This window comes from Carassius auratus, chromosome 5, assembly GCF_003368295.1.
Source record: "Carassius auratus strain Wakin chromosome 5, ASM336829v1, whole genome shotgun sequence".
Lineage (NCBI taxonomy): Eukaryota > Metazoa > Chordata > Actinopteri > Cypriniformes > Cyprinidae > Carassius > Carassius auratus.
The window spans coordinates 2,642,781-2,670,262 of record NC_039247.1 but is presented as its reverse complement, the minus strand read 5'-3'; the positions used below and the strand labels follow the sequence as shown (position 1 = coordinate 2,670,262).

At 37.4% G+C, this 27,482-nt stretch overlaps 1 protein-coding gene across 1 annotated transcript; it reads right to left on the bottom strand.

The window, feature by feature from the left end:
- Positions 1–512: 512 nt before the first annotated feature.
- On the bottom strand, positions 513–11,641 carry LOC113070798 (cytosolic phospholipase A2 gamma-like). Its single transcript, XM_026244243.1, has 14 exons — positions 11,490–11,641; positions 10,966–10,991; positions 9,066–9,177; positions 7,989–8,131; positions 7,705–7,906; positions 7,326–7,431; positions 7,095–7,244; positions 6,779–6,844; positions 6,626–6,688; positions 2,400–2,489; positions 2,178–2,255; positions 1,950–2,104; positions 1,368–1,533; positions 513–1,286 (listed from the first exon to the last, which is right to left on the bottom strand). The coding sequence occupies exons 2-14, from the start codon at positions 10,989–10,991 to the stop codon at positions 1,123–1,125; spliced, it is 1,521 nt and encodes a 506-aa protein (XP_026100028.1). The 5' UTR covers positions 11,490–11,641; the 3' UTR covers positions 513–1,122.
- Between the last annotated feature and the right edge of the window lie 15,841 nt (positions 11,642–27,482).

Genomic DNA, 27,482 nt, shown 5'->3' with positions numbered 1-27,482 from the left:
TTCATGTAAACACTATGTTTGGATTCGTCGATCAGAATGAATTCCTTCTGATGGAAGCAAAAATTGTCACGCACCTATTGTTGCAACATCAGTCCCCTCAAAGAGAGTCTTCTCAAAACACTTATTCTACTTGATCAGATCATCCAGTCGTACAAAAAAGTTGGAAAAGCAAGACAAAATACTTTTTTGTATTTTTTTAAATAAGTCACTTAAAATAGAGCTGAAATGCGGCACTGTCCGGGAAAAACAGGACATCTGGTCACCCTTATAAAATAGCCAATCCTTCATTGGTAAAGTCACACACTTAGGCCTGCATTTATTTCTTTCGATATTGTAGGTTTTTTAAGCTATATGAGCATAATAAATTTATTAGATTTATCAGATTTTATTGGTGATTTCATATTAAATTTAATCAAGAGGTGAACAACTTTGAGAATGAGATTTTTCCACATTCACATATTTTAAAATAATGAGCATTTGTGCTGTTTGAAATCAAATGGCCAGGACAAAACTTTATTTTTAGAGAGCAGTTTATTAATTAATTGAAACAGAAGCACGCATAATTGTAATCATGTCTGTAGAAGGCTATTGTTTGATTTGATTATCAGTGATGATCTATTTTTATTGCTTATTGAATGTCAAGCATTAAGGAACAAACTGAAACTTTGAAATGTGTTTTAACATATCAAACAGAAAAGGGCTGCTTTCTTCTAGCCTTTTAGTGAGAAATCAGCTTGGTGAAATAAAATTACATGACACTTACAGTCTTTACTAAGTTTTAATGACTGATGATCCACAAAAAATTTGACTACTGAAGAGAACAGCTGAATGACAAATATGCATGGAATATGGCATTTCTTATAGTTATTAGTTTGAAATAAATGTAAACATGATTGAAAAGCTCTAAATTGATGAGAAACATACTTTTTATAAATAAACAGACCATTAGTTAGTTGTTGTGTTCTCCTTGATATTGTAAGTAATATTTTGTTTGTTTCATTTCATTTAAAAGATGTGTCAGCATTAAGTGACAAAGAGGTATGGGTTTACTTAAACACACGCACACACACACACACACACACACACATTAAATCAATCAGTAAGGACTTATTATTCAACTCATTAGTTGTGTCCTCTCTGCCCAACAGCTGCACCTATCTGCTCCAGCAGTTTCTCTCTGTTGTTTGAGATGTTTTTTCCAGCGACCTCCATAAGATTAGTGATCATCTCAGCACTGTAAGGACCTTGTAAGGTGATATAATTGTTCCTCAACCTCTCAATGTCACCTGAGGAAAGAGTAAAACACTTAAATGAGAACATAATTGATATTTCTTTTTTTTCTTTTTTTTTTTTTTGTCTAAACTTGCCTCCACAGTTGACCACATTAAACAGAGGGATGTGAATCACGGTTGGAGTGTTTGTGCCTTTGAACACATAGAAGTCCTTTGGGTTCTTCAGGTCTTCACTGGGAATGTTGACTTCAGGGAAAGGGATGTTTCGTTCCTTGCAAATCTCAGCAGCTTCTCTCACTGTCTGCAGTGGTAAAGTTTAACAGTAACACTTCATTTGACAAACATTTGAGTTGATATTGAAGTTCATATTCACTGAAATCATAAATCTGAGATTAATGGAAATGCTCTCTCCAGGTATTATTGCTAAATATTTTTTAAAATGAAATCATATACACTTGTTTTACTGGTTTTCTTTCTTTTCTTTTTTTTTTCTTATTAATAAAATTCTACACAGTATTTGTAATTATCTGTCAATGTTTTGTAAGGTTAGTGTGACCTCTGGTAGTCACGATGAATGTCATGAGGAAAAAGCAGCATGATTATTCCTGTTGTATTCTACTGAAGAAAAACTACGTAAAGGAGAGTAAATTATCATTTATAAGTGATCTAATCTTTTAACTTATATTATAGTATGTGTTATATGTTCATATATAATACCATGAAAGGATCGCCATCACTGAAATCCAGGGAAATTATGAGATCAATGTTTCTTTCTTTTCTCAGCACTGAGAAGTAGGGTGAGTTCAGCAGCAGTCCGGCATCTTTATAGTCTCTCGTTTCACTTTCCAGAAGAGTAGAAGGCATTGTTTTATCTGATGGATCACAGCATGAAATCAGTTTATTTTTCACATTGAATTACAAATTTACAAATGGGTCTATTCTCACCATTCAGGTTGTGGAGAAAGTCATATTTCCTGCCCCAGATCCACTGATACATGCTTTTGCGAATGCTCAGCCAAAGATCTGTAAAACAAATGCGTAGTGTTTCTCTTTTGATGGTTTACTAGTCTTCAACAGCTTTATGCTTTAAAGTACCTACATAGTTAGAAAATCTAAAGTGAAACACATTATACAAATCAAATACATTGTAAAGATGGTTCAACCTACCAGAATGAGGCAATTTACTGAGGAAATAACACAAATTATCACACTCAATTTCAGTGTGTTCATCCATACAGGGTTTTGCAACTTTGTAATCTTTGAAAGAAGAAAAGAAAGAAAGAAATTTGTACAGTACATTATTGAGTTCTTGTTATCTGGCAGGCTATAACTGTAGTTTGTGTATCTTGTGTTAATTAGTAATTGTGATAACCAGAGTCTAAAATGAACTAAAAAATAACTTATCTCCTATACAGGTGCTAGTCATATAATTAAAATATCATCCAAAAGTTGATTTATTTCACTAATTCCTTTCATATTATATTCATTCATTACACGCAGACTGATATATTTCAAATGTTTATTTCTTTTAATTTTGATGAATATAACTCACAACTAAGGAAAATCCCAAATTCAGTATCTCAGAAAATTACAATATAACTTAAGACCAATACAAAGAAAGGATTTTTAGAAATCTTGGTCAACTGAAAAGTATGAACATGTAAAGTATGAGCATGTACAGCACTCAATACTTAGTTGGGGCTCCTTTTGCCTGAATTACTGCAGCAATGCGGCGTGGCATGGAGTGGATCAGTCTGTGGCACTGCTCAGGTGTTATGAGAGACCAGGTGTCTCTGATAGTGGCCTTCAGCTCTTCTGCATTCTTTGGTCTGGTATATCACATTTTCCTCCTTCCTCCTCGCATCATACTCAATAGATTTTCTATGGGGTTAAGGTCAGGCGAGTTTGCTGGCCAATTAAGAACAGGGATAACATGGTCTTTTAACCAGGGACTGGAAGCTTCGGCACTGTCTGCAGGTGCCAAGTCCTGTTGGAAAATGAAATCTGCATCTCTATAAAGTTGGTCAGCCGCAGGAAGCATGAAACGCTCTTAAACTTCCTGGTATATGGTTGCATTGACCTTGGACTTTGGGGACTCTGGGACCCTGATTTCCAAAGGAAATGCAAAATGTACCTTCATCAGAGAATATAACTTTGGACCACTCGGCAGCAGTCCAGTCCTTTGTGTCTTTAGATGCTTCTGACGCTGTTTGTTGTTTAAGACTGGCTTGACACAAGTAATGCGACAGCTGAAACCCATGTCTTGCATACGTCTGTGTGTAGTGGTTCTTGAAGCACTGACTCCAGCTGCAGTCCACTCTTTGTGAATCTCCCCCACATTTTTGAATGGGTTTTGTTTCACAATCCTCTCCAGGGTGCGGATATCCCTATAGCTTGTTAACTTTTTTCTACCACATCTTTTCCTTCCCTTCGCCTCTCTATTAATGTGCTTGGACACAGAGCTCTCTGAACTGCCAGCATCTTTTGTAATGACCTTTTGTGTCTTGCCCTCCTTGTGCAAGGTGTCTTTTAGACAACTGTCAGGTCAGCAGTCTTCCCCATGATTGTGTAGCCTACAGAACTAGACTGAGAGGTTTTGCAGGTGTTTTGAGTTAATTAGCTGATTAGAGTGCGGCACCACGTGTCCTCAATATTTAACCTTTTCACAATATTCAAATTTTCTGAGATGCTGAATTTGGGATTTTCCTTAGTTGTCAGTTACAATCATCAAAATTCAAAGAAATAAACATTTGAAATATATCAGTTAGGTGTAATGAATGAATATAATATACAAGTTTCTCTTTTTGAATGCAATTAGTGAAATAAATGAACTTTTTGATGATGTTCTAATTATATGACCAGCACCTGTACACACAACATTGTGCTTAAGCCATTTAAGATGCTTTGATTTGAAGCTAAAATTAATTTGATGACATTCTCATGATCTATTCAGTAACACTTTACAATAAGATTCATGAACAATACATATGTTAAAGTATTTATTTAGTTAATAATGTTAGTAAAAATACAACAGTTCATTGTTTGATCAGGTCCACTAAATAATGTTAACAGATTAGGGGTGTCCCCGACTAAGGATTTATCATAGTCGAATCGGAATTTTTCGAATCTTGCCGATATTCGACTGATAGTCGAATCATATGTTTGGGGGCGGGGCAAAATACATTAACAAGAGTCAAGTCAGACATTCGACTAACATAATTACTGATGTTAACATACAGGGAAAATGTGTAAAGAATACCTTGCAGATATAAACGGGGTAAATTTTGTTTTATGTTTTGATTAACAGATAGCTAACGCTTAACATCGGCGAAACCATAACAATTTTATTAAAAAAATTTTTACAATAGTGCTCTTATTATAACGTTAGCCTAAAACGTTAGCAGTTAATTTTCTGCATTTCTGTTTTGAGCTGCGCGCGGCTGAAGATGACCAGTATAGTGACGCATTTGATAGAAAGTTTTTAATCAATAGGATTCAACTCATATTTTCATATAGAATACACTTTGTTATTTATACAACATGACAGTAATATTAAGACTTAAAGGCTCTTTGCAAAAAGTGCCCAAACGCACATGAACATATCTGTGGGGCTCTGAATGTGAACTCCTTTTGTGGACATGTTCTTCATGAAACAATTTTCAGAAACACTGCAGCTAAACTCTAAAAATTCACAGCGTTTTAGTATAATGGTCTTCTCATTATAGTAGTATTTATATAACAGTCTCAGTCATAGTTATTAATATTCTGCATTGTAGTTTGACCTGCTCATGCTGTGCACTGAAGAGATATCACCGTAGCCCTACAATTAAGCCCTTGACTCAAAACAAAATGCATCTTATATCAGGTAAATAATATATCGCCGATATATATACACCGGCTGAAATGTTTTGAAAACACTTGTACCCTACCTTTTCGAAAAGTCTGCCTGTGTCAGTTTGAGTCTTGGTAAAGTTTAAATCCCCGCCTCCAAGATGTCCTCTTTCGGTCACGAGTTATGGAAAGTGAAACATAAATCTATAGGTGTGTTTGGATTATTCACACACTTTAAAATATTAATTTGAAACTTCTTTCTTTTCAGATTCTCACAGCTTTATCATAACAGGCTGAATATTAACTTAGAAGACCTCTAGTTCTATTTGAAGTCAGACATTTGAGCTCCCCCATTGTCAAAATGGCATAATCAATAACACCCCACAAATTTTCGACTGTAAGATTGGTAGTCGAATCAGGATCCTCGAATCAAAGCATCGATTCGTCGACTATTCAGGGTCACCCCTATAACAGATACATCTTTGATTTTAATAATGTATTAGTAATTAGTTAAATTAACATGGTATACAATTAATAAAAGGTTTACATGTATTTTTCATTTGAAAATGGAACTAAATTGGGAAGTGTTACTACAGTATATGTTTATATGGTAAATGGTAAATGGACTGCATTTATATATATTATAAGAGTGGCCTTTTATTGTGGCAAGCCTAAACCACACCTGTGCAATAATCATGCTGTCTAATCAGCATCTTGATATGCCACACCTGTGAGGAGGATGGATTATCTCGTCAAAGGAGAGGTGCTCACCAACACAGATTTAGACAGATTTGTGAACAATATTTGAGAGAACTAGGCCTTTTTTGAAAAAGTCTTAAATCTTTGAGTTCAGGTCATGAAAAATGGGGGCAAAAACAAAAGTGTTGCATTTATAATTTTGTTCAGTATATATTAGGTGAAAGAGATTCAGATTACATCAAAGTTTGTGAATTTGTGGATTTTAATGTGTTTGAAGACAAAAGCCTTCAAAAGACATAAATAAATGGTTAAATAACCTACTGAGTTATAATTCAAATACAAATGTATGTGTTCATCAGTAGTTAATGCAATGTTGAAACACTTCTTAATCCTGAAAAATATATTTTTTTTTTACTGACTAATGACTGGTCTCTGTGTGATTGTCCACAAAACTAAAGTCTTTCTGAATGTAGCTATACAAGCAGTACGCTGTTTTAAAAAAAGCAACATTTAAAAGATGAAAGAGGAATTAGGGAGAATCAATAAATTATAAATATTTTATTGCTATTGTGTGAATAATATTTGATCTTACTGTAGTCTGACTATGAATATTTTAAAAGGTAATATGTAATATAATACATTAGGAATCTGATTACATAATCCAGATTACATATAATCGGTTACTTCACAACTCTGATTATTAACAGTATTTATTAGCAAATTAAAGATTATCATCTTTATATCTTATCTTTTATTTTTCATCTTTATAGAGTTTGACCTTTCATTTGGCTGCAGGAAGCACAAACAGAACAGTAGAATCAAAAGATAAAACTTATCCAAAAATAAATGAAGACATACTTTACCTTCGCTTGTTACAAAAAGATTTGCAATTGGCATCACTAAAGGATAATTTTTTTCTAAGAAATCTGGGGGAAAAGTCAAATATAATCAGGGTTAACATGAAATGAAATGACTGACTACTTTCGGCAGAAGTGAATTTTCAAATGCAGCTTTACCCTTTATTTTTTGCCAGAGGTATTTCTTAATCTCGTCTTTATCACCTAAAGCGCTGCCACACAGAGCTGCAGGAAATACATTAATGTTTAAAAGTGTTCACAATAAATGAATCAAAAACATGATTTTAAAACAAAATATGCAATATAACAGTCAAATGCAACAACTTGTCATTTGAACCCTTAAATAGTTTTTTTTTTTTTCTTAAAATCACTAAATCCGCATCTCGCTGTGTTGTTAAAATGATGCATGATTTTTAATATTTCTAACTGTAATGTTGCAAATATTAGTAAACTCTCCTGTGACAGACTTTGTTACCTTGCAGGTACAGCATGTCCATTTCTTCCTGAGGTTTTGTCTTTGAGCCTCTGTCAAACTTGCTGCCGAAGCTGCATGTTTTCACAAACGCTCCACTGAGAGAATAACCAGCTTCAAGTGGACTGATCTCAAACCAGGGGTCTTCTGTGCCTGCATACAGAAGACACCACCATATAACAGCTGACACAAGCACAAAAACTCACTTTAATTTTTTCAGACACCAACACAGACCTTTCTCGTTCTTGCATCCTTGGGGTTGCATGTCGATCATTGTGTAGATGGGAAATGGTACTTTATTGTGCTGGACCCACTGATCTGAAAGTTTGCATTCATCAATCTGAAGAGAATATAATATATGTAACATAATCTCAGAAAAACTTAAAGAATGGAGTCCATAAGAACCTGCAAATCTTCATTTTTACAGCAAGTAAGATTCTACAAAGAGAATTAATTCAAATTAATCACCTATTCAGCTATGCTTGTGTTCAGTTCAGTTCAATTCAGACTAGCCTTTAAATCTCGGTTTTCAATGTGGTTTCAGACTTTGGACCTTGTTGCATGTGTTTTTGCTATAGCAGAGGATGGTGAATAGTTATGAATAATTACAGACCTCTTTCACAAATGCTGTGATGACCATCACTGCCCAGACGTCAGTCAAGCTGAAGTGGTCTTTCTCATCGCAATATTTGTTCAGTTTGGCTAGTTTGTCTGTAAAGCTGACTCCTGGACCGCTGAGTCTCTCAATGATTTTATCCTTCACAGTCTCTAGTTTGGTGGACCAATCTGGTTCTTGGTATAAGGAGGCCATGCACCTTCAGAGAAGAACATACTGCTCTCAGTTTTAACATTCAACCCAATTCAATCTCTGTGTGTGTGGTTTCTCAGGGTTTGTACCAGGTGGATCCAGAGACTCCGCTCAGATAAAGGATGCAGTCCAGAAGACCCTCTTTATCAAGCTGATCCAGGGATCCCAGCAAACCCACCATGGCTCTTTGTCCTCCTCCAGAACCCAGTAATGCAATGTTTGGCACTTCATCCTGAAATGCACAGAGTTTCACTTGGGAAACAGTTGATGTTCATCAGCAACAACATCATTCATCATTGTTGGTCATTTCAAGAAAGAACAGACAGTAAGATATTAGAGGTTTAATGGTACACAGACAGTTTGGTATGCAAAAACTATACAACTGCCACTATTTTTATTAAACAGTGGTTTACTGAACAAAACATCTACCTAAAACTATGTGCTGTATGAAGCCCAATTTCTTGCCCATTAAAATAATATTAAATGTTACAATTATAACGGATTAGTGTTAATTTTTGTCAGCTATTTTTAATTTAGTCTTAGTCCTGTGTCAAATAAAAAATGCAAAAATGGCATTAGAGTTTACATATAGTCCTGTTGTGTCTAATTTGAAAAGAGCCAAGCAATTAACAGATATCTATAAAACAGTTTGGTAGTAACTTGTACAACGCTTATTACAAAATATATTTACGGTTTAAAAGTTAAGTGCCCTGTAGCGTGCGTAAAAATAATGACAGTATCGTGTTGCATCATTGCCAATCCAAATGCATGCTTATTTAATTGCAATGTGTGGACTTTTTACACCAATCTCACATTAATTCGTACTGTGTAAATTGTGCAACAAATGTTGTAAATGTTGTGCCTTAATATAGTTTAAACTGTAATATTAAAAGATCAAATTTAGTAATCTCTATATCAATGATGCATCGTTTATATAGACAAACAGAAGAGGCAAGAATATGAACATAATCTACTTAATGGCTCAATGTTTTCCTTATAATGGTTTTCTATGGGAAAACATTTAATATGTAACTTTGCACATTGTTTATATTCTGGGTTCATGTGCTTGCCTGTACAAAATATACATAATCAATAAGGTGTTAACTGAATTTCACTTTATCTAATATCTTACTTCATTACTACTTCATGCAAACTACATTACTTACCTTACTGCAGTTTATCTCGAGTTTCTGCAGGCTTTGAAAAACAGTGTTTCTCCTTTCGAACACAAACTCTTCCTCCTTTTTATGTAGAGAGCGTGCAATTCTCACCTCAACACTGCAATGGAGACATACAGGCATACTGATATTTCATACATTTTTATTTATTTTAGATTTGCAAACAATTAACTCAGATGTTAATTATGATAAGATCGCAGAACGATCCAGTTTGTAATAGACATTAACTGTGTTTATTGTTAAATTGTTCAACCCCTGGTGAATATAATAATTTATAGATGTACGCTTTTCTAAAGATACATTTATTTTTATTGCATAAGAAAACAGTCTAGAAGCAAATTACAAGTTATAATGTCAACATATAATGTCATGTTTTGAGCTACAGTATAAGATATATTTGGTAATATCTATCTCATAATTATTCAACCCCTATTCTAAATGGCTCTTTTTAAGTTGTTTATTGTACAGTATGGTACAAAATAGTCTTAGAAGAAAAATAAGCCTTTGGAAACTCTATAACATAACTGAATTACAGTAACTTGAGCTGGTTGGCTGATGATAAACGGGGCGAAACATTAGTGTTGTAGATACTATGTAGCAATATGTACTTAAACTGGGGTTACATACTATGTAGCCTACACATATAGTTACTATGTAAGTACACAGGTATTAGGGACATTCCTTTCTTTGGTAGCACTTTATTTTATAGTCCTGTTCCTCATGTACATACTATGTACCTATTATAGTAATTACAATAACTATGTAATAACTAGGTACTAACCCTGAACCTACCCCTAAACCTAACCCTACCCCATGTATTTACCTTGTATTACCAGAACTTTCTTAGATAAATACACTGTAAGTACACTATAAGTACATGTTAGTACACGTACTGTAAAATAAAGTGCAACCGCTTTGGTACATAATTAATGTTTCTCAGTTGCTTTGACACAATCTTTTTTGTTTAAAGCGCTATATAAATAAAGGTGACTTGACAATATAAAGTGTCAAGTTTTGATTTTTCATCAACTTTATGTTCTAAGAATTACTAAAATCTGTTAAAGGAACAGTATGCAAGATATTTTTATTAAAATATCCAAAAACCACTAGAACAATGTTATATATATTTGCTGACTTGTGTACTTACATTATACCAAATGTTTCAATTAATGTTTAAAACCAGAGAAATAAACAATTTTAACTAGTGACATGGACCGTGTCCATAGTGTCATTGTGTCGTCTGCCATTGATGTCACACAACCTTGATTTCCTGTTTGGTTGAAGTTAGTAGAAAACATGGAAACACCAAAGACGCTTTTATATGTTATGCGTTCTGTTGAACTGGTGACAACTACACAGAGTAGCATTGTAACAGAATTTTCAAATCTATTGAGTATGATAAAACAGCACTGCACAAGGATTGGAAGCGGTCGACTATTGCATAATAATTCCACTCTCAGTCACGGCGTTATCAAAGGCCCTGTCCCAAATGAAACACTTCATGTGCACTTGCGGTCTTAAGGACTACAATGGCCACCACATGCATGTGTCTGCTAAGTCCACGAGACCATAGGGTGTCCAAGAGCGCCTCCTTTGTGGGTTTTATGCGACCTCGATCCAAACTTCTGCTGAGCCTGCACTTTACCTGACAATTAAAGAGACATTACTTCATAAAAGTGCGGACTCAGAGGAAGACCGAAAGGGTTTATGGTGCCATTTGGGTCAGGGCCAAACTACGCCTTTGTTTTGTATACACGCCCTCTAGCGGCAAAAACGTACATATCGTGTAACATTTTTATAAAATGTTGTTATTGCCAGCAAAATTTCTTGCTGGTCAATAATTTTGATTGCAACTGTATAATGCTGGAATCTGAGCAGGATTACAGACCTTTCCTGGAGTTTGGATGCACTCATCTGTAAAACAAGTTCAAAGTCAAGTTACACCATCCTTTCTCATATTTAAATTATTAAACCACAAATATTTTTTTAGGATGACATTTACATGAAGACATTTTCGCAGACAGTTTTATCTAAAGTGATTCATTGATCAGAACAATAGAAGCAATCAAACTGACCCTGGACCACAAAACTAGCCATAAGGGTTCATTTTTTGATTGAGAAAAAAATTTATTTATACATCATCTAAAACAATTAAGCTTTCCATTGATGTATGTATTTTTTTTTTTTAGATAGGACATAGATACAACTGTTTGAAAATCTGGAATGTGAAAGTACAAAAAATCTAAATATTGAGAAATCTTGTCCAATTGCCTTGTCCAAATGAAGTTCTTAGCAATGCATATTACTAATGATAAAACATTTTTTAATATATATTTACAGTAGGTAATTTACAGAGTAATTACATTTTTTATTGAATTACCTGTTATAAAAGCTTTAAAAATATATACTCACTGTTCTTGTGTAGTCTTGTAAAATCCAGTGATTCCCCAGTAAAAACAGCAGCTGTTTTCTCTCGGATCGGGCAGAAGATGTTCTTTTATAGGACTCTAGATTTTATCAAGAAGGGTGGAGATGAACGTGGATTGGGCTTCAGACCAAAAAACAAGTTCTTCCATTTAATTTCTTTGTAAATGGGAGGAGAGGTTGGAGTAAAAAAAGCTTAATTTGAAAACATGGTAAACCGTTGTAAATTGTATAGTAAAGTTTATATATTTATAATTTAATATTGATGTAATAATAATTTAATATTTCATATATTATAATATTTAATTGCTTAAAGTATCATGTTTTACATTTAATTGATAATAAATATTATATATTACATATTCTAATATAATATACAATTATTTTAGATTGTATACTGAAACTAATGTCACAGAGTTTATTTTGGATTTAAATTAATAGATTTCAGCATTTGTCTTAAGAGAAGGTGACATAAAAACTGTGTTGGACACTTGCCAATGTACTGTAGTGGACAGCAGATGACGACTGGAAAGCTTCATTTTGATTTGATACAACAAAGCATGCATTTTGTCTTCATTTGTGAAAGTCAGCGTGAGGACTTCAGCAAATGGATACAAAATTGATTAAACCTACTTCAAATCGATTTACAGAACTGTACTTAATGAGAGCTGTGTGCAATAAAATGAATGCTACCTTGCCTATTAAGATATATACTGTATATATGAATAGTCATTGTTCAGCATTGTACCTTTATGCATTTATGATTTATTTCTACTTTACACATTAATGTACATTTTATTGTCTTACATTTGTTGCAGAATTTCTTAAACAAAAAAAAAATCCATCATTTAAAAAAAGGCTATTACTGCATTTATAAAACCCTGATAATAATCATACACATGCACGCACACACACACACACACACACACACACACACACACATAATTTTTTATTAAATTAATCCTAATTAAAATGTAGATACAGTTTTATATTGCAATAAATTTCACATTAGATCTTCAAGTTAATGTACAAACAACAAAGACAAGTATAGTATTTTCTCCTATTAGTTTATTGCCATTTTTTTTATGACTGAATGCCAGTATCAATGATACCAATACTGTTTCCTCCATAAAATTGCCCCCCTCCCATTAAATCTTAACATTTATTAGAATTTAAAAATAACTTCTAATTTAAGTGAACTTAAAACAATCTTTACATAAAACCATTATTATAAATGTCATATTTACCTGTGTCCTTCAGTAGAAATATACAGAAATAGAAATTGAAGTTATTAAACACTAAATTATATATATATATAAATATATATATATATATATATATATATATATATATATATATATATATATATATATATATATATATTTGTCCTTTGATTAATAGACATCACAGCAATCGGTTTATTAGGTTATTTTGGCTGTTGTTTCTTTAAGAGCTGCCGCTGCTGAAAGTGACACAGATCTTGCATCATATTTTCTCTAAACACTTTTTATCTTTTCTAACCATACTTCAAGTCTAAAATTCTCTATTAATGAGCTGACAAGTTAAATTTTGTGTGTTAAATGGGTGGGACAGTACTGGGCTGCTCCAGGACAGTTTTGAAAATCATGTTGTGTAATATATTTGTAACAATATAAAAATATTCGTAGTCATGGGAAGGAGGAACATCTAAATGAAAACTTTAATAATAAAATAAAACCAAAACAGCCCCTCGCGGACAATTGCCGTGTGACCGACAAGACAAGAGACCAGGAGGGAGGTGGACTGGTGGAGCTTCAGAGGGAGGGACGGAGGGCCAGCTAAAATGGAGAAACAGAGACAAGAGGACCAGGTAAAATGGGGAAACAGAGACCAGAAGTGCAAACACAAAAACAAGGAGCCCAGGAGGGAGGTGGAGCGGCGGAGGATCGGGGGAAGGACGGAGGGCCAGGTTCATAGAGGGGAACAGAGACAGGAAAAACAACAACAACACAACAAGGAGACCAGGGTGGGCGCAGAGGACCACCACATCCGTGTGGTCGTGACAGAAGCCCACCAGGGCGGGGCGCAGAAGACCACCACATTTGTGCGGTCGAGACAGAAGCCCACCAGGGCGGCGCAGAAGACCACCACATTTGTGTGGTCGAGACAGAAGCCCACCAGGGCGGCGCAGAAGACACACCACATTTGTGCGGTCGAGACAGAAGCCCCCAGGGCGAAGCAGAAGACCACCACATTTGTGTGGTCGAGACAGAAGCCCACCAGGGCGGCGCAGAAGACCACCACATTTGTGTGGTCGAGACAGAAGCCCACCAGGGCGGCGCAGAAGACCACCACATTTGTGTGGTCGAGACAGAAGCCCACCAGGGCGGCGCAGAAGACCACCACATTTGTGTGGTCGAGACAGAAGCCCACCAGGGCGGCGCAGAAGACCACCACATTTGTGTGGTCGAGACAGAAGCCCACCAGGGCGGCGCAGAAGACCACCACATTTGTGCGGTCGAGACAGAAGCCCACCAGGGCAGCGCAGAAGACCACCACATTTGTGCGGTCGAGACAGAAGCCCCCCAGGGTGAAGCAGAATACACACCACATTTGTGTGGTCGAGACAGAAGCCCACCAGGGCAGCGCAGAAGACCACCACATTTGTGCGGTCGAGACAGAAGCCCACCAGGGCAGCGCAGAAGACCACCACATTTGTGTGGTCAAGACAGAAACCCACCAGGGTGGCGCAGAAGACCACCACATCTGTGCGGTCGAGACAGAAGCCCACCAGGGCAGCGCAGAAGACCACCACATTTGTGCGGTCGAGACAGAAGCCCCCCAGGGTGAAGCAGAAGACACACCACATTTGTGTGGTCGAGACAGAAGCCCACCAGGGCAGCGCAGAAGACCACCACATTTGTGCGGTCGAGACAGAAGCCCACCAGGGCAGCGCAGAAGACCACCACATTTGTGTGGTCGAGACAGAAACCCACCAGGGTGGCGCAGAAGACCACCCCATCTGTGCGGTCGAGACAGAAGCCCACCAGGGCAGCGCAGAAGACCACCACATTTGTGTGGTCGAGACAGAAGCCCACCAGGGTGGCGCAGAAGACCACCACATTTGTGCGGTCGAGACAGAAGCCCACCAGGGCAGCGCAGAAGACCACCACATTTGTGTGGTCGAGACAGAAGCCCACCAGGGCAGCGCAGAAGACCACCACATCCATGTGGTCGAGACAGAAGCCCACCAGGGCGGAGCAGAAGACCACCACATCTGTATGGTCGAGACAGAAGCCCCCCAGGGCGAAACAGAAGACCACCAGGGCAGCGCAGAAGACCACCACATTTGTGTGGTCGAGACAGAAGCCCACCAGGGTGGCGCAGAAGACCACCACATCCATGTGGTCGAGATAGAAGCCCACCAGGGCGGAGCAGAAGACCACCACATCTGTATGGTCGAGACAGAAGCCCCCCAGGGCGAAACAGAAGACCACCACATCTGTGTGGTCGAGACAGAAGCCCACCAGGGCGGCGAATAAGCAGGAGAGCAAGTCAGGTTAGGCAAGTCTGAAACAGAGAACATGAACAAGTTAAGGGTAGCCTCTGTGGCCACAACAGGATCAGTCGAGCGCTCAGAGAGTTCGGCTGAGACGTGACGAGGCTCTGGAAGTTCCGCAGAGACGAGGAGAGGTTCTAGTAGTTCAGCAGAGGCGTGGAGAGGCTCTGGTAATTCAGCAGAGGCGTGGAGAGGCTCTGTTAGTTCAGCAGAGACGTGGGGAGGCTCTGGTAGTTCCACAGAGACGTGGAGAGACTCTGGTAATCCCATGGTGTTTAGACTGGATTCCAGAAGATCAATGCTGACTTGACTGTGCTCATAAAGATCATTGGTGGCCTGACTCTGCTCATTAATATCATTGGTGACTTGCATTTGTTCATGAAGATCACCGGTGACTTGGCTTGACTCCGGAGTGTCAACGGTGACTAGCCCTGACTCTGGAAGGTCAATGGTGACTAGCCCGGACTCTGGAAGGTCATAGGTGACTAGCCCTGACTTTGGAAGGTCAACAGTGACTAGCCCTGACTCTGGATGACTCTGGACGGTCAACGGTAACTAGCCCTTACTCTGGAAGGTCAACGGTGACTAGCCCTGACTCTGGAAGGTCAACGGTGACTAGCCCTGACTCTGGAGGGTCCACGAGCACCTGACTCAACTCTGGAGGGTCCACGGGAACCTGACTCGACTCTGGAGGGTCAGCTGTGGCTGTCATCCTGTGCAGAGGTGCTGGGCAAGCAGCCATCTTGTGCAGTGGCACTGGCTCGGCAGATGTGCGCTTCGTCTCCAATCTCTGTCGGCGGCTCGTATCCGTCCCACACGAGTCCCGGGTCGAAGGGGGGAGAGCGATGCCGAACCTCCTCTCGACCACTCACTCCTCTGCAACCTCCCCTTTTTAGACTTCATTCAATTTGCATCAGTTTGCATCCTTGCAAATGACATTGTTCAATTTCCAATAGACCACACAAAAACGCAAACCACCATCCTTTTTACAAATGGGAACTACAGATGCGGCCCATGGACTATCTAAAGGTTGAATAATACCATGTTCTTGCATCTGTTTAAGATTGTCAGCCACTTCTTGTTGCAAGTGAATCAGAACTCATCTTAATAGGCCCTTGCATCCCCAGAAGCGGCCCTGACTTAAACCCCCAACCATCCAAACCCAAAATCTCTTGTGTCATGATACTGGCCACTTAAAATTCTACAACCAAAACAAAGTTGCATGTGGCTTGTCTGATTAGCTGATAGCCTCAACGAAGCTACTGTGACACCTCTTCTTAAGAAACCTTCTCTTGATAATAGTAATTTTAATAATTTTCGCCCTTTTCTCAAATCTTCCATGGTTACTACAGCATTGAAGAAAACTGTGTTTATTCAGCTACAGTCTTTCCTTAAGTGCAAATCATATTTTTGAAACTTTTGAGACTCTATTTTCCGAATTCTGTTAGACTTAACCTCGGTTTTTGATACAGTTGATCATAAATCTCTTATTTTGACTAGAATATTTTGTGGGAAACTGTTCTTAGCTGGTTCAAATCATATTTAACAAATAGAACTTTCTCTGTCAGATTACACAATTTTCCTTCTTTGCATGCTAAGCTTTCCTGTGTAGTGTCACATGGTACTATTCTCGCACCCATTCTTTTTTCTTTGTATTTACTTAATTTGGGCTCTATTTTCAGAAAGCATGGGGTATCATTTCACTGCTAAAGATGATACCCAAATTTATCTACCTTTGAAACTAAATAAACATGCTGCTCTAGAATCTCTTTTTGCATACCTGGATGAAGTGAAAATGTGGTTCTCTCAATTTTTTATTTATTTATTTCTGAATTAATCAAAAACCGAGATTATAGTCTTTGGCCCCAGTAAAATTTCAGGGAGCAGAAGTATTGACCTGGACTACCTTTTTCCTTTTACTTCTTTCTGTATTAAAAACGTATCTGATCAACTTTATCCATACAATCCTACACAAAATCTGGTGATCAAAGACTTTTCTCAGTCCCCGGATCTCGTTTAAAGCATAGAGGGAATAGAGCCTTTGCGTTGGCTTGCCCTATGATGTGGAACAGCCTTCCAGCCTATATCAGATCGACAGAGTCTTTACATGTTTTTAAATCATCTCTTAAAACCTATTCCTTTTGTTTGGCTCTTAATCTATTTTGAGTTTATGGTTTGAATCTTTGGGTTGTCATGTGTTCTATGTCTTTGTCTGTTTAGCACTTTGGTCAGCCGTGCTTGCTGTTTTTAAATGTGCTACATACAAACTTGAAACTTGGATACTAAATGCTTTTGTGATGTAAAGTTCCCTCGAATCCATTCACCACTATCACATCGTTGCAGGCATTTGGTCATGGCAGCATTTAGACTGATAATTAGCTTTATCATTTGGAGTCAGCCCAATGTAAACATCTCTTGCCTTGCCTGATAACAATAAGGACATAAACTTAAGTTAATGCTGCATCCCAGCCATTTACTTCAGCTGCCATCTCAAACAGCTCAGACCAGTCTGCCCATTCACGGTCTATTGCTGTAAAAGTTTCTGGCATAAAAACAGGGTGCTGAAACTGGCCGGTTTTTCTTATAACTTGGGACTAAACAAGTTCACAGTTCAATTAGTTTAGCTTGTTTTGCTCTATTCTTTTTCTATTCTATCATTTTTCTTTCTGTTTTCATGTGCATCAAATATAAATGGCATGGCAAACGTGAAAAAAATCACACTTGTACTGCTGCAAGTTTTCTACACAATCCTTAACACAGTTTACGTCACCCTCACACATAAAAAAAAACATTCAATACAATATAACACAATTACAAACAATAATAAAACCAATTTGACCGATCGATTCAATTTGTTGATCTGTTCCTCACATAAACTGGCGTCCCAGTATACACACACCAACACAGTCTCTGATCGCAAAGAGTGCACTGTACATTCAAAAAAAAAAAAAAAATGAAATATTTTTTTTTTTAATCTTGCTTATTACTTATAAAGCCCTGAATGGTTTGCCCTTTAATGCCCTTTAATTTGAGAAATCATATTTTCTCATGTGTTTAACTAGAGAGGGGTTAAGGGAAGAGTTTCATTTCATTTTTCTTTTAACACTAGGTAAGGTATTTTCATAAACCCTCAGTTATAGTTCCTTTTGTTTGTTATTTTGATTATTTTCCCTCCTGAAGCCTTATGTTTGTATCCCACTGATTAATTTAAAATAAACCTTGTATGTCTTTTTATATTTTAAACTGGTGAGATGTTTTGTGTTTGACCTGGAGATGGGAGTTCTTTCACTCTCTGCCCACAACTTTTTAGAAAGGGGGAATGTAACAATATTAATAATATTATAATTTCTAGGTAGTTAACAATATGACTGTAGTTTATTAAAAATATGACGTATTTACGTTAGTATTTTAAGAGCTTCTTGCACTTGCTTAGAATAAATGGACTAATACTTGAATCCCTTGTATTCATTCTTTGTTCTATCAACAGTTTCTTTTTCTTTTTCAAAACCGATAATACTCTCTTTATTGTATGTAATCACAACGACGAAGTAAATAAAAAGATTAACCAAGTGTTTTTGTTTAACTCTGAAACGTGGAGGTATCTACTTTTGCCAAAAAACAACTGTTGGCATTATCTGCTTTTACAAAAAAAAAAAAAAGTTTTCTGAAAATGTATAAAAATTGAGGAATCTGTTTTTTTTTTTGCAAATCAACTCTTCTTATATTAAAATAGAAAATAGTTATTTAAAATTTGTAATTTCACAATATTACTGTTTTACAGATTTACTGTATTTTAATCAAATTCATGCAGCAGTGATGAGCATAAAATATTTATTTCAAATACATCACAAATCTGCCCCTAAGCTTTTGAACGGTAGTGTATGCTTGAGTTATTACTTACTCATATGGTTCATAAAGTCTAGAGATGTTCTTTGACAGGAGACAGTTCCAACTCTAGAGAACGGCCATTGGCATGGAAGAATCTAGGAACAACAAAAATTTTCACAGAGCCTACATTATTTATTATTCAATATCTAAAATAAATGTATCTAAGAAAGGTGGGGGCTCAGGCCGATCTTGAACCTGAGGGTTCTGAACCAGGCCTTTCACAAGCTTCTGTTCAGAATGCTTACTCTCAAACACGTTAACATGTGTCAGATTTCGAGATTGGTTTGCAGCAATAGACCTGTAAGGCACATACTGTCATGTCTCGGTCCCTCCAAGACTGGGTATGGGTATAGTTTACATTTTGTCAATACTGATACCGATACCGATACTGCTAATCGATACCGGTATTTATCAATACTGTTATCAATAGGGGTGTCCCCAACTAAGGATTTTCATAGTCGAATCTGAATTTTCGAATCTTGCCGATATTCGACTGATATTCAAATCATATGTTTGGGGGCGGGGCAAAATACATTAACAAGAGTCAAATCAGACATTCGACTAACATAATTACTGATGTTAACATACAGGGAAAATGTGTAAAGAATACCTTGCAGATATAGTTGGGGTAAATTATGTTTTATGTTTTGATTAACAGATAGCTAACACTTAACGTGGGTGAAACCATAACAATTAAAATGTGTATTTATTTATTTTTTTTATTTTTTACAATAGTGCTCTTATTATAACGTTAGCCTAAAATGTTAGCAGTTAATTTTCTGCATTTCTGTTTTGAGCTGCGCACGGCTGAAGATGACCAGTACAGTGACGCATTTGATAGCAAGTTTTTAATGGGATTAGGGATTAGTGGGATTAGACTAATATTTTCATATAGAATACGCTTCGTTATTTATACAACATACCGTTAATATTTAGACTATTTAAAGGCTAATTGCAAAAAGAGACCGAATGCACATGAACATATCTGTGGGGCTCTGAATGTGAACTCCATTTGTGGACACGTTCTACATGAAACAATTTGCAGAAACACTGCAGCTAAACTCTAAAAATCCACAGCATTTTAGTATAATGGTCTTCTCATTATAGTAGTATGTATATAACAGTCCCAGTCATAGTTATTTATATCCTGCATTGTAGTTTGACCTGCTCATGCTGTGCGCTGAAGAGATATCACCGTAGTACTACAATGAAGCGCTTGACTCAAAACCAAATGCATCTTAAATCAGGTAAATAATATATCCACGATATATATACACCGGCTGAAATGTTTTGAAATCACTTGTACCCTACCTATTCGAAAAAAATCCAGTCTCTGCCTGTGTCAGTTTGAGTCTTGGTAAAGTTTTTAAATCCCTGCCGCCAAGATGTCCTCTGTCGGTCACAGATTACGGAAAGTGAAACAAATCTGTGTGATTGGATTTATTCACGCACTTTAAAATATTAATTTGAAGCTTTTTTCTTTTCAGATTCTTACAGCTTTATCATTATAGGCTGTATATTAACAAATGTAGTTAACTGATGTTACCAATTTTAACCTTATTGTAAAGTGCTCAGGTTTAAACAGTAATCAGATTTCTTGTTAAATCATTAGACTGTTCACAGTCCAATTGCAGCAACCTATAAAGTATTTAAAACATGTCTTTTGTAACCCATTGACCCCTCAGGAGTCTAATCTTTCTCCAAGGCCAAATCTCAGAGCTTTGACCCCTTCGCAGACCTGGGTCATCTGGGCTCGTGGCCTAATGGTTAGAAAGTTGGACTGGCAATTGAAAGGTTGTGAGTTCGAGTCTCGGGCCGTAAGGAATTATGGGTGGGGGGAGTTCATGTACAGTTCTCTCTCCACCTTCAATACCACGACTTAGGTGCCCTTGGCGCATGCGCACACAGTGATGGCAGTGGATGAGTGTTCGGCGTCCTCGTGTATGTTTGATGACATTTCTTTGTTTTAGGGTCTTAAACTTTTTTATCCGTTTTTATTTTTCTACTGAAGGATTGCTCATAAAGTTTTATATTTAGTCTAAATGGATGTTTTTATCTTTTTGCGTTATGGCTTGTGATGTACTGGATGGCCGCCGGTAAAACTTGCGGGGCTTTATGCCAAGGGAGGATAAAATATACGAGAGAGACATTGTTGCAGCTCAAGAACAGTAACCCAGCTCGGGAAAATCTAATGCTGAATGTACCAAATTTGATTCGAAGGGATTACCAGGAAGCAAGGGACACGGTAAAGAAAAGGAAAAGGGGCAAATGAGATGGCTTAAAAACTTGCCTAAAGAAACAGCGTTTCAACCGGGCTCCATTGCCTTCAAGGATTATGGGAAATGTACAATCACTGAGGAACAAAGTGGATGAGCTTCAAGGAAATGTCCCATGGAGGAGGGGTATGTTTGCATGTCAACAAGTGATATTGCTCATGTGTTACTGTTAGAGAGCGTATTTGTACGCCTGATGTAGAACTTTTATCAGTGTCCTTGAGACCGTTTTATCTACCTCGAGAGTTCCCTCAGATTTTTATTACAACAGTTTACATTCACCCGAAGTCGATCTCCGCGTCGGCTACTAGTACAGTATTTGATGTTGTACAGAGGTTACAGTCAATCTCACCGGAGGCACCAAATTTCATCCTTGGTGACTTTAATCATGTCTCCCTAAAACAGACTCTTAAAACTTTCCATCAGTATGTACAGTCGTAACCCGAGACGTTCCTCTTCGAGGGAATATCAAACTACATCAAATGACACTTCAATCAGGACCACTTCCGTCAAGTATATTTAATGACAATTATAATTGCATACAGTTAGTGTTGGTGGTATGGTTATGTTCTGGGCAACACTCCACACGCCTGCCCATGCAGCCATGCTTGGACAGAGTGGGGAGAGCAGCAGGACAAAACCCCCTGGGGTAAAGAACAGAACCATTATAAGCATACATAATTACAATTCACAATTACATGAGTTGTAAACAAAATGTGATAGAGAATGCTTCCAATGAAGACACTGTAAAGAAAGAACAAGTTAGATCAGATTACAGGTTCAGTTGGTGGAGTTGGGGTTGGAGAAGGGAGTTAATTGCAAGCAGCAATGCGATGGAGAGACACTGAATAATGGGAATTTAAATAGACCGCAGGTGGTAGTTGTAGAGACTGGATTGGTACACGTCAGGAACAGCTGACTGTCAGCTGATGCAAGCATGACTAACATGAACTGACTGAACTAACGCGATGCTCGATTTTGAGGGAATGATTACCCACTATGCCACACCAATCCCTGCCTGTCCTAGTGTGAAGCTGCGCACAGGCACACTTAGGACAAGAGCATAAGGGTGCCAGGTGTCGATGGAATGTCCAGGATGTAAAATCTAATAAAAGTGTGAGGGGTGGCCCCTCCTGCTGCATTGCAGACCTAGTGGGTGAGGGCCACTGAAAAGAGTGCTCTAGAGGAAGCCATGCCTCTGGTAGAGTGAGCCCTCACAGCCAGAGGTGAAGGCAAATTGCGCACCTGGTAGGCCATAGATATAGCTTGGACAATCCAGTTGCTAATGGTCTGTTTGGAAGCAGGAAGCCCCTTCTTGGGCGACTTCATTAGGAGGACCTCTGGATATATATTTTGAGAGCTTTGACAGGGCAGAGCAGGTGAAGTCTCTCCTCATCCACCATCACATGAGGTGAAGGATGAAAAGCCTGGAGAACCATAGCTTCGAGAACCACCGCCAGGTCCCAAGTGGGAACCCTGGTATGAGCCACAGGTCTCATCCTCCAAGCCCCATGGAGGAAACATACGACCAACGGCTGTCTCCCAAGAGGTCCATCACTCAGAGGAGCGTGGAAAGCCAAAATGGCAGCCACGTACACCTTGAGAGTGGACGGGGTAAGACCAGCCGAGAAGCGATCTTGAAGTACCTCCAGCACTGAAGCCACTGGGCAGTTTACTGGGTCCATCTCATGCTCTCTGCACCAAACGGTGAAAACTTTCCATTTTAGCCCGTACAATTTCCTCATGGAGGGAGCTCTAGAGCTCAGTATGGTCTCCACTACTCCTGCTGACAGGCCGGCCTCTCAGTAGTGTGCCTCCTCAGGGGCCAGACCCACAGTTTCCATAGTTTGGGCCGAGGGTGAAGTATTGAGCATTGAAGTATTGAAGTATTGTATTTGTCATTTAAATCACGTGTAAAAAGGGTCTGGAACCGAATTAAAGGGTTAGTTCACCCAGATAGAAAATTTATGTAATTATTAACTCACCCTCATGTTGTTTCAAACCTGTAAGACCTCCGTTTATCTTTGGAACACAGTTTAAGATATTTTAGATTTAGTCTGAGAGCTGAGAGTTTGTTTGAGCTGCTACTAAGTGGAACCTTACTCCCACAAACATCAGAAATCTAAATACATATCATACATTTAAGATCCAGTTAAAGAAATGGCTTGTTGATAATCAGAGCTGTCAACATTAGCTTACTACTAGAACCATTCTCTCGGAATGGTTTGAGTTTAGCTTTGGGGCGGCATTGGCTCAGTGGTTCATGTAGGTTGTCTATAAACTGGAAGGTTGATGGTTCAATCCCTGGCTCCACCTGACCAAGTGTCGAGGTGTCCTTGAGCAAGACACCTAACCCCAGCTGCTCCCGACGAGCTGGATGGCGCCTTGAATGGCTGACACCGCAGTCGGTTTATGAATGAGTGTTTGAATGGGTGAATGTGAGGCAACTTGTAAAGCGCTTTGGATGGCCATGTGGTCTGTTGAAAGCGTTATATAAATGCAGTCCATTTACCATTTGTGTAGGCACCACAACACCAAAAAAAACACCAAATAGTAGATGGACTGAATGAACATGCAAATTCACTCTCTGTAAGCAGGTGGCGCTTAATGAACAGCAGTGATGCATTGTAAACACGAAATGTTTTATACAGAGGCAAGATGAAAGGAAAATACAATTTAAACTGTTTCTTAAGACAGTCAGTTCTCCTCAGACATACATTCATACTTCACGCATGGTGAATAAGTGAGCTTGCTCTGCCTGTTAATTTACTTTCTCCTCTTTGCGTCTCTGGCCTTTAATGCCATTTACAGACTCTTAAATAAAAATAATAATAAATATAGCTGCAAGCAGCAATTACGGGGCCAAGCACTCCAACGGCAAATGTAGGAGCTAAGCATGGCATGGAGCATCACACCAAATGCATTAATGAGCAAAAACAGCAATTTTAGGATTATTGTAATTGAAATGGCTAAAAAATCATAAATACCACCTCTAGTAGCATGATTACTTGGCTTATCAAGCTTGACCAATAGGTGGCGCTGTTATAAAATCAATTTGGTGTACTTTGTGTGACTTTAAATGACACACACAAAGTTTGGTGTTAATATGCCAAAGCATTCCAGAGATACAGCCTCAAGTGTCATTTTTTCATTGTGCCTCAAATTCGTCGATGTGGTATGTGAAAACGGTTTTGTCTATCGACTCAAAATCCATAACTTTGAGTCAGCATATTCTGTAGATTATTTGATTCGAATTTGGTGAAAATCGGTCATACGGTTGATGAGGAGTTTGAAAAAGTATGTTTTCAACATAAATCAAAATGGCGGACCGGAAGTTCAGCTTACTATGGTATATTTGGTATCTATGTTATCGGCATAATCCAGGGAATATTTTGAGCCCAGTTTCATTCAAATAGGCTAATGCAATAAAAAGTTATTAGCATTTTAAAAAGTGTATTTACTCATGGTTAATGAATGGTTTATTACTCTTGACCAATAGGTGGCCGAATTTATGTGGCATGGTCAGTGTGAGGTGGCGATGACACATACAAAGTTTGGTGCAAATATGTCAAAGTGTTGCAGAGATACAGCCTCAAATGCATTTTGGCACCCTTCCAGCCAATTCGTTGATGCGCTAAATGAGAACCGTTTCGTATATCGACACGAAATCCATAACTTTTTGCCAGCATGGTCTGAAGATGATTCAAGTCAAATTTGGTGGAAATTGGACTAACGGTCTAGGAGGAGTTCGAAAAAGTAGGTTTTCAACATTAAGCAAAATGGCGGACAGGAAGTATGGTCAATTTTCACATAATTGGTATCAATGCTCTCGGCATGACCCACAGAATATAGCGAGACAACTTTAATTTTAATAGTCTAATTTATTCAAAAGTGATTAGCATTTATGTGATATTTCATTATAACTATTGGCCACAAGGTGGCGCTGCCACCAAACTTTTTGAGTACCTTCAGGGCATGGAGCCGAATATTTTTGTAATTATTTGCGAAACGATACGATGCTGCGTTCAAAAAATACAGCATTTTAAAACATAATTCAAAATGGCCGACGCCTAAAATGGCCGACACAGGAAAATTGGATATCATTTGACTCGACATGACTCACTGAATCTAAAGAGACCAGTTGTGTGATTTTTGGCCAAACCATTCAGAAGTTATAAGCCAAAATATGCATTTTTCATATCTCCTGACCACTAGGTGGCGCTGTGTCGAAACACTGCAGGTAGTCTCAGTTCATCCTTGTTATAACACACACCAAGTTCGGTGGCAATCGGACTAACCGTCTAGGACGAGTTCAAAAAAGTAGGTTTTTCGAATAATTGAAAATAGGAAAAAACTATACCTTGCGATTTTTGAATTTTGGGGTTCATTCGACTTGGCATGAGCCATGGATTCAGAGGAAAAAAGAATTTCCATTTTCTGGCTTACGGTTCAAAAGTTTTGAACACAAACAAAGTTACGGAGCGCAGCTCTGATTGGTTGTTTCTTACCGGGAGCGGTCAGTAAACTGCAAATGGCAATAGGACACTGGGAGGAGCCAGAGGAGCTTGATTTTTTTCACAGATTATCTGTCTCATATTCTACTGTCAGGACATAATGACAAGTTTAATAAATATGTAAAAAATATTTTTTTTACAAAAGTTCCCTACTGCACATTTAAGTGATAAAAAGCAGTTGCAAATGTTGTAAAAAAAAAAAAAAAAACACTCATCTTTGTACCAATAAAATGTGCAACACTTTTTTTTACTACCAATATTATATGTAATATATAAATATGATTAATATTTAACTGACACTGCAAGTAACCTCTTGCAAGATCTCGGCAAAACATATCTTTATTTTCAGAACATGATGCATGACTGGATACACTTGGCCTCGTATACTGCTCCGGAGCGGTTTTCAAGATTTTTATCGATTTTGTGTGGGGTTTTTTTGCACCAAATTTTGTGCTTTGGTGTTTTTAAGACCCTTGACACACCTTCTTAACTTAACTGAAGATATTACAGAAAACATGACTTTTATTATTACTTCTCCCACAAAATGTGTTGCTCCATCGAGGTTCAGTAAGAATATTGTATATTTTATTCCATTAATAAAACATTTAATAAAATTAAAAATAAGGATTTTTCTAAATGTGATAGATGTAAACAAAATGTTGGAAAAATTTAAGAAACTAGAGAGAGTGTGAGTTTGTTTTCTAAAAATCAAACATGGCTGAAGAAACAACATTCACATATAATAGCATTATACAACAATATTCTATATAGTACTTTATTTTCTTTACAGGTACTTCCTATATAATACTTTATTTGCTTACATTATTTTTATATTCTTTAGATTTATTTCTTCTGCAGTCAGTTGAATTCTCTTTAACATGGGTATTTTTGAGATTGTGAAATAAAAGCTTAATTATCATCATCATCATCATCATCATCATCACACTCTGTTGGGAAATCTGACAAGATTCAAAACATGTTACAAGTTTCACAACATCGCTGCCCAGAAAAGGTCACTTATTTTGCATTTTTGACAACTATTCTTGTTTTAATCACCTTCAACATAACTTAGAACACTGTGAACAATAGTTTGGAATATTATATATATATATATATATATATATATATATATATATATATATATATATATATATATATATATATATATATATATATTACATTTACATGTATTCATATATACATATTTAAATTAAGTCTCTTCTGCTCAGCAGGGCTGCATTTATTTGATGAAAAAGTAATAAAGGGAAATAGTATTATAACATAAAATGTATTTTATTGTAAATTGTAAGATGTAAATGATTGCTGTGATCAAAGCTGAATTTTCAGCATCATCACTCAGTGACACATGATTATTCATAAGTCAATACAATATTATATTAACAAAAACATTAACATGTGTGCTTAATGTTTTGTTTGTGTTTGTTTGTTTGTTTGTTTGTTTGTTTGTTTGCGGAAACTGTGATACATTTGATAATTGTAATATGTCCTTGCTGAATAAAAGTATTTATTTTGAACTTATCCCAAACATTTGACTGGTAGTCTATACCTCTAAGACATAAAGTCTTAAACCCTGAGCACATCCTGGGATTGTGTAACAAAGCCACATCTGCAGAGAACAGATCATGCAATTGATAAAGAGATAAAGCTGTATTATAATCACAGAGGTTTGAGAGGTGTTGCCAAGGGTGTAGGTTTGCTTTTGACATTGGTGGGGACATAAAGCAAACCCAAGTACTATTATTATTAA

Coding starts and splice junctions, on each gene's coding strand:
- LOC113070798 (XM_026244243.1), bottom strand. CDS start 10,991: ATGAGTGCATCCAAACTCCAGGAAAG. Junction 9,178..10,965: donor GCATCCAAACTCCAGGAAAG/GTCTGTAATCCT, acceptor TCTCCATTGCAG/TGTTGAGGTGAGAATTGCAC. Junction 7,907..7,988: donor GGAGTCTCTGGATCCACCTG/GTACAAACCCTG, acceptor TCTTCTCTGAAG/GTGCATGGCCTCCTTATACC.